The 8,715-nt window shown below is 43.3% G+C and overlaps 1 protein-coding gene across 1 annotated transcript; it reads left to right on the top strand.

The window, feature by feature from the left end:
• The first annotated feature begins 493 nt into the window (after nt 1-493).
• On the top strand, nt 494-5,402 carry LOC132999366 (transmembrane protein 88). The gene is made up of 2 exons (XM_061069023.1): nt 494-787; nt 5,175-5,402. The coding sequence occupies exons 1-2, from the start codon at nt 494-496 to the stop codon at nt 5,400-5,402; spliced, it is 522 nt and encodes a 173-aa protein (XP_060925006.1).
• The last annotated feature ends 3,313 nt before the right edge of the window (nt 5,403-8,715 follow it).

Raw genomic sequence — 8,715 nt, 5'->3', positions numbered from 1 at the left:
CCTCCCAGTAAGTGGATGGGCAATGAGAAAAACTACAAAAGTCAAAGTACAATTTAAAAATGTTTTTTCTCAAAGATGGATTCTGTCACACTGACAGCACTTTTCTTTTCGAGAATTTGGGCTTTAATTAGCTTATTTAAAACATGGTGACATGTCATGATTGGCAGCAGAGCCTGACTTGCGATTGGTCGAGAGTTCGTATCGGCAGGACCTCACTACTGCAGCTCCATCCCAGCTGCTGCTGCACAGACTCTGGCTCCACGTGCACAAGATGGAGATGCTCATATCCCGGATATTTTGCTTAATTTCTGGATTGTGGGAGAAAGTTAAGATGCGTTGTCCGTGTTTATTTACAGTCTATGGTACCCACAAAGGCTGTGACCTGAACAAGACCCTCACTTTGCACCTCACCCTAGTGATACAGATGTGTTATATAACCACACTTCACCCAGAGTCTGCTATAAAACTCTTCTAAACAGCTCTGTTTTTCAGGATGTGTGGTATGGACGTTGACCTTGACGATGGCGGTTCGGGTGAGGAGGAGAAAGAGGAGGAGTTCTGGGTTGGGGAGGGGGTGAAGATGCTGCCCCCCCCTGTGGCCCACAGCGCGGGCAGTGCCCTGGGCAGCCGTAGGGGACGGTTTGGCTGCTTGGCCTGTGGGGTCGTCCTCGTCCTCTGGAACCTGTGCGTCTTCCTGGCCAGCGCTCTGTTGCTCGCCCTGGTCTTCTCTGTGGTGCTGGTGCCTGCTGTGCTGCTGCTCTACGCTGGCTTCCTCTGCCATTCAAGGGTGAGTTGTCAGCACAAATGTGGTCTCAACTCGACAGATATTTCTCTTGTTGTGCTTTTTTTCTGGCCTTGAAGTTGTTGACAGCTGCTTCGCTGCAGTGCTTCAAGCTCCAACATTCCGTTTGTGAAGTTGCATCTGAGCGGATGTCGATCCCTGGATGATAAACTGGAGGATGCTGGGAGACCGATTCACTGGCAGAGGATCAAGATTATTATATCACACTCAGGGCAGTGCTTTCTAGTGCAGGTAGCACACCGAGTCCCAGAGTGCAGTATTTTCTCAGAGCAAAAAGGGATAAAGACTTGGAAAGCAAAGTTCGCTTTTGGAAATTTTGAACTGAATAGTCAATATTATCAAACATGATAGTTTATCACAACTCTATGTAACCTTTACTGAGTAACAGGGCCCGCTGCAGCCATACATGGTGATTCATTCTGCTGAGCAACTTAAATTGCAACTATCATTCAGTTCCACACTTGTGAGATTATACCTGCTCACTAATCAACTAGCAACATTCTCCATATCACAAGTCAGTGAACAGATCAAACTAATTCTAAAGCTGCAGTTTTGAGGTAAAAAAGTTAGTGCTAGTGTTGCGACCGGACAAATCACACCGTTTTGTTAGCAAACTGAACAAACAAAAGTTTTTTAATAAATCACCTCAATGTCCAGATTTGTTGCATCCAAAGACAAATAAATAAATTAGTGTGTGTGTGACAAACTATTCTCCTCTACTGTCCGACTGGTATTTGGAACATCTTTAAAATAGTTAATTATTGAGAGTAAAATACATTGACTTGGTTCGTCTTTGTTTTATTTAGCAAACGATGTCTTCCCTGTTTTAATGACTTTCTATAAACAACAACTTTAAATTTGTACCTCATAAAGAACTAATCACCATGCTGGACATTTCCCTTAGAGATTTTTAATTGGGGCGTCTTTACATGAGTGGTCAAAGCTATAAACCCTTTGACTGTAACATCCTTGGTTAAATTCCAGCTCGACTCTTATCCATGTTTTATAGTCTGTCTCTTTTAGCAAGGGCAAGGCAAAATACAAACCATATTAGAAAATGTTTAAAAAATTAACACATCAACTTGTTGTTATGCAGGTGAAATTGTAAAAAAAACAGATTCCAATTAATCAGAGTCCTGCAGGGCACCATTGTTGAATATAATCCCCATTACCTCTCCCCATGTTTCCTTCCCCTTTCTATTTGTTTTAATTTCATAATGTCAGACTAAAGTTTTACCTCGTTGAACAGCACAGTTGTGTGGGCTGTGAGGAGGCTCCAGCTTTCTGCAGGAAGCTAACAACGTGGGCGAAATGTTTTTTATAATAACCTGCATTGATGAACCCACAGAGAATTGTCACCCATCGGCTCCCCTCATACCACAAAGCGTTTCAGTGTATTATAGCTCATTGTTGTCATTTTACATCCTCAGCGTTTCTCTCATAGTTTCATTTTCACCTGCAGGAGAGAGCAGCTCTGGTAACCTCACTGTTCTCTGTCTGCTCAACACCTGCAGACAAAGTTATGGTTCTTACACCTGAGAGTCCGAACCACATTCCAGTTCACGTCTTTGTTACACTGTTTACATTTGGTCCAATTAGTTCTGGTTTCACGTTGCAATTTAGGGAGCGGAGGAAAGAATTTTGTATAACATAAAGGTCTAGTCGTCATCACCTACGTGGCCTGTGTCTACGCATACTGGACATCGATTGGTTTCTAGACGGGAGCACATCTGACGTCAGCGTGCTGTCAATTCAGCAGGAGGTAGTCTTAATGTTTGAATGGAGAAGAAGAATGAACTGTTTCATTTAGTTATTTACGTTCGCACTGTAATATCGTTATGGTACCAGCATCACCATTTTCTGGCATATTACCAATGCACTAATGCAAATCAAACGAAGCTCCTCATCTTTCAAACATGATCTCATCAGAGAGTTGAAGAAACTGCAAGAAATCCTGCGAGCACCTTTCATACCTGTCATTTTGGTTCAGACTAAACTGTCCAAAGGTCAGGACCAAACAACATATTTGTAGCCTTAAACACTAACTAGAGCATTCAGCAGCTAAAGCGCAATTAAGGTCCTTCAGGAGTTGGTAGAGACCAAACACAGAGCTACAAGAAGAGAGAATTTTGATGCCACATCCATCAGACCGTCATAACTAAATGTTAAAAGTTCCCTTGTAACTGATGAAATGTGTAAGCGGACGGCTGTTTTCTAACATGTTTGTCATTTCAAGCTAAAAGGTGATAATAGCCAATGTTGCGCTTACAATTTATTTTCAATGACCCCATAAGGCCCAAAAATCAGTTGCTGCAGGTTTAGGAGGACAGTGTTCTGCCCCAACACGGCAGAGTATTAACAAATCATTGACACGGAAGAATCTGCACAGTCCCTCCCTTAACCTAGCTGTTAGAGTTAAGGCAAGTAATACCATGTCATTTGTGGTGATTGGGGAGATAATCTCTTGTTAATATTGGCACCTGAAGCCTCACATGAAGAAAACAAGACAATTATAGCCCTCAGGGGAATGTGTTCTTGGCAGCAAAATTATAACATCAATACTTGCACCATCCCCTTTTAGCTGTTCAGGCTTATTCTTCATTTTTGTGATTTTTGAGTCTGAACAACAAGCCCGTCCAAGAAGATGATGACTAACCTCAAATGTTGAAGCTTGTCAGGCTGTGTGTCAGCCTGTGTGTCTGAGTGATGAGGTGAGGCTGTTTCTTCTGTCACGCGAGCAGCAGTGAAATTAAACACAAATTGAAAACATGCAGACAAACAAAGGAATGTGATTAGGGCAGAGCCGGTGTCACATCAGAGAGTTTGTCCTAATGTGAAGGCGACAGACCGAGCCTGGAGCGAGTGACCCACTGAGAAGACGATACTGTCGGATCTGTTGCCTGCACCAGCTGTGAACAAACACACTGACAACACGATGAGGAGGGAGATGGGCTTGGTGGAAGCACAGTGAGTGCTTGAGGGAAGTGTGTGTTTGTGTGTTAAACACTACTGTTGCTAGGGTACATTTGTAGGTGGTGAAGTTCCTTTTGAAAAAGCGTACAATGGAACATCATCAAGCCAAAGAGTTTCAAATGCAGCTAAATCATTTTGAGTGTAATTGTGGGTTTGACAAAGGGTTTTTGTGCTTTTACTTTATGTGACTGTGTGTGTTTGTGTGCTTACGCCTGTGTGTGTGTTTGTGTGTGTAACCTTGAAACATGCACTTTTAAGGATGTTTGCTAACCACTCTGATCTCACTCCTCACACTCTCCCATCTCCCCTTACTTGTCGTCTTCTCTTCCCGCCTCTTTTTTTGACTTTTTTGTCTCTTCTTCTTCCGTTCCTACTAGGGATGTCACGAGAACCGATACCTACGATACCTTTCGATACTAACATAACAAAACGATGCCGATGCCCAAGTTTTTGAAGTACCGTAGGCACCGTCAGCTTCGATGCCAGCAGCTGTTAGCAACTTAGCATTAGCATCGGTGCTGCGCCAGTCGACGTTTACATTCTGAAAACCAAGACGGCAACTGCGGCTGCAGCGTTCGCCCCACCTCGACTTGTTTATTAAAAAGGCACAAAGAGTCGTGTATGGAAGTATTTTGCGTTTGACGCCGGGTTTACACCGGACACGGAAGCAACGCCGCCGCTCCGCGCTAATCCTTAGCGCGCCGGCACATGGTTGTTTACACCGGAAGCTGAAGCGGCGCATGGGAGTGGATGGGAGCCAGCTGTTATTTAAGGCCTTGGTGCTGCGCTTACGAGTCGCTTTGGCGTCGCTTCAGCGTCCGGTGTAAACCCGGCGTGAGGCAGATGTATCATTTAATGCATAACGTGTCTCACGACAAAGCGTCACTCACATGCGACCGCAGCTACCGTATAACCCTCAGTATATGCGCAGCGCAAGCACATTGAATTACCGTATATGACATTAACAACATCCAAATAATGCACTTTTTTTTTACCGTGGTATCGAAATTGGCATCGAGAATCGTGTTATTTTACTGGTATTGGCACCGACTACTGAATTTTTGGTATCGTGACACCCCTAGTTCCTACTTCTTCCCACCGTCACAGGTGATTGACAGCTCAGGATACTGACAGCTCTGAGCCACTATTTATCTGAACCAGAGGGATGATGGGAGAAACACTGTCACACCCCACTTACCACGCCGTCCCACTTCTTTCCCCGAGCTAAACCTATGCAATGCACGCGCACAGGCACACACACACACACACACACACACACACACACACACACACAAATCATATCCACCCAGTGACAGATTCTACCCATTTGCGTTTTGACAGAGGATAAACTGCTCCTGCTGTAACTCTCTCTTACGTTCCCCTCTGTTTGTTTTTGTAGATCCTTGACGCCCCCTCCGCTATCTGCGGTTACCTTGACGACAACAGCTGCTCCGCCCTCATCATTCTGGGCTTTGTGATGATGTCGCCTCTTGTGGTCGTGGCAGCCGCGGTCTTCTGCGCTCTGCTCCGGAGGTTTCGACTCCTGCTCCTCCTTCAGCCGATCACACGTGCCCGGTATCGAGGGCGCCTGGTGGACTGGGCGGGCAGCGTCCACGCCTGGGTCTGAGGCTCGGACGCAACAGTCAGAAAAAAGCAGTGTGCTGTCACCCAGAGAGAAACCGGGGGGAGGCAACATAATTTGGAAGACCTTAGAATATATTGCAGTTATAAGTTGGACCTTCTTTCGGACATGGACTGAATGCACTAGATGAATGTCTGAGTGAGAACCACCAGAGTTTCTGCAGACTTTATCCAGCCATTCCCCTTGTATGGAGTTTGCAGAAACTCCGGAGTAGTGAGAAAACAGCAGGAGAACCTCCACTGGATTCACTGCCAGTGTGGGGGGGGTGGTTGATTATGTTTCTAACACACAAGAGAACACCAAAAGAAAACGTCTGCGTATGGAAAATACTCTGACAAAGATAATAGTGTCAGTGGTGATGACAGATGCTGGTATCGATATGCTGTAAACAAAAACAAAATCTGTAGCAGAATCAATATGTCATATCCTGCCTCTGTCTGCACCCCTCTCCACAATCCTGTAGAGATTTGTTGCTGTTGTGAAAGTGTCTGAGTGAATCTCCCGCTGTGTTGCGCACGTGTGAAAGGAAACCTCTGGAGAAGGTCCAGACCCAAATCCAACAATTTATTCTTTCTGAAGCATGTGATCAGTGTTTGGTTTCCAGGAACGTTAGATGGTAGGTTCTGAAAGAATAGAATTTCCTGTGGGGCTACGCCAGACTCTAAAAACAAAACGAATGATGTAAGATGTTTGACAAAAAGCAGCATACAAGGACTTTAATATCGTCTGTGAGGTAAATTAAATAGACAATGATGTTTGTAATCTTACTAGTTTATCGAATGTAGCATCTTGTGGAATGGGGCGGGTGCATTAGAAAGTGAATTTTAAGTGTGTTTTTCTCTTTAGATCGTTTTGTGCCATAAAACCCCAGCCTTTCCTTTACCATAAAAAACGACAGAGGCTGACAGTGTGACAAAGTAATGTCTGTCTAGTGGGAACCAGGTGTTGAAGAGGGATTTCAATTATCAGACCAGGAGCTCGTTCTCTGCCTCTTTGCTTTCAGGTCATTTAAATTCATCAGCAGCACAGAACTGCTCATCCTTTTTATCACTGTGTCCCCCGCTCTGTAATTATGTGTTCAGGTTTGAAGTTGTCTGTCTCTCAGAAAAAAAATCGTGCCAATCTTATCATAATGGGATGTATTTATGTATTTGTGTTATCTGTTAAACTCATGTTGTTTATCCTCAGTTGGTTGTTATAAGTGAAGCAATGTATCTCGGTTGTTTCCACCGTGAAAGAGAATTGTAAAGGAAAAACAGATATATTTATTTTCACTTTTGCCAGGTTGTAAATACAACAGCTAAAATAACGTTTTGAAAAAATTACAGCTGCAAATTTAAATTGATTGTTTTGCTTTCAGTGTTGTCATGAAAAACCGCAACCTTGTTCAGACCTTCCATCAATAAAAAAATTACCTTTTTTCCAGCAGTCTCTGTTTTGTGTTGTGACCTGTTAATGAAGCTTTGATGATGAGAGCACAGTCAGTTGCTCAGGAGGTAAAGCGGGTTGTCCACTAAACCGAAGGTTGATCTTCTGATCACCTGGCTGGGTGTGGAAGCAGCCTTGGTCAAGACGTTTAAGACACCATGACGTGTGAATGACATTTGATAGAATGCTGCATATAGAAGCTCTGTGGGTGATAAATGGGTGAATGGGTGACATTTAGTGTTAAGTGCTTTGAGTGGTTTATGAAACTCTATAGAGAAAGACCCAGACTCAACCAGTCCTTGAGTCTCCTCAGCAACAATTCACCTTCTGCCATTATAGTCTGGTACAATTAGCTACTTAAAGAAAAAATGCCACCTCTGATTATGCAGTTGTCCTGTCTGTGCTGGTGATGAATGCAGTCCATTAAAGCAGCTCAGCAGTGTTCATGCTGACAGATACATCACCTCTGTCACAGAGCCTGAAGGGTCGGTGTTTCTGCTCACACTGTTTTCAGACATGATAATGTCCGGAGAACTGGGTCCGAGATTATCTCCAGAGTTTGTCTTTCACACATGCACATTGCAGCAGGAGACTCTCCGCTCAGACATGTTCACAACCAGAGTTCAGTGCAAGATACACAAATCGTACTGGCTGGCTCTATCATTTACTTTCATTCAGACATGCAGTGCTGCTGTGCTGTTACCTGTCTCCTCACTATGTGACTCTGGGTGTGTCCTCCTCTGTCTGTCGGCGATGTGAGGAAGGTGAAATGTAGCTTAACCTCAGATATATTTTTATTCTTATTGTTGTAAAGGAACATTGTCTTATTATGTGAGTCACTTCCACCTCTTGCGCCCCTGTTGTTGAGTGGTTGACATTTACATTTACATTTTTCATTTAGCTGACGCTTTTATCCAAAGTGACAATAAGTGCATTCAACCCCGAAGGAACAAACCCAGAACAACAAGAATTAAGAAAGTACAATTTCTTCAAAAATAAAGCAAACCCACAAAGTGCTATAAGTTTGTGCCATTTAAGTGCTACTAAATTGTTAATTAGAATTGACAATTAGAATAGATGAAAAATATAGATAAACAGCTTCAGCCTGTGGCAGAGTGAATACTGGGTGAGAGGCATTGATGCTTCTGACAACAACATGACAATAATTATCCGACCGCTCTTCCTGTGCGAGTCAAAGGCCGGAGGTAATATTAGACATGATGTGTACAATCTGGACAGGTTGTTAGTCTATAACAAGGCTGACATAGACAAGCAAGCCGTCGCACTAACAGACAGTTTAGTCTTCAATTGACCTTACCTGAGGACTGTGGAACGGAGCTGGAGAAAACCCATACAGGCAAAGGGAGAACATGCAAACTCGACCGAGCAAACCCAGAACCTTCTAGCTGGGAAGTCACAGATTTTTACGGCACCACCATGAAGCCAGATTCATAATTATAAATATTATAGAAAATAGTGAGACTATAATTGAGGATTCCCATTGTTGGTAGAAAATGCTTTAATTTCACTGTTGGTTAATGTGGCCAGTTCATCACTGTCATTAAAATGTGCAGAGAGCCTGGTCCAGTCTAGTCTAATATTCAGTAATTAAACATTTTAATGTTTCCACTTGTTCTTACTGTGCTCGAAAAAACAGTGTCAAAAAATAAACAGAAACAAATAACTTGAAAAATTTGGAATCCATGTAAGTGATCATGAAAGTTAACAACCAATGTTTTATGACTCAGTAATGTTGTACATTAACCATTACAATGTATCCGTACCAGTGTGTGGTTGAATATTAGTAAATGAGACTGAGATATTCTAGCAGCTCCGGCAGGTGTAACTGTGTATGTTAGCATCGTCACGC

The sequence above is a fragment of the Limanda limanda genome, chromosome 4 (assembly GCF_963576545.1).
Source record: "Limanda limanda chromosome 4, fLimLim1.1, whole genome shotgun sequence".
NCBI lineage: Eukaryota > Metazoa > Chordata > Actinopteri > Pleuronectiformes > Pleuronectidae > Limanda > Limanda limanda.
This window is presented reverse-complemented; position numbering and strand designations above follow the sequence as displayed.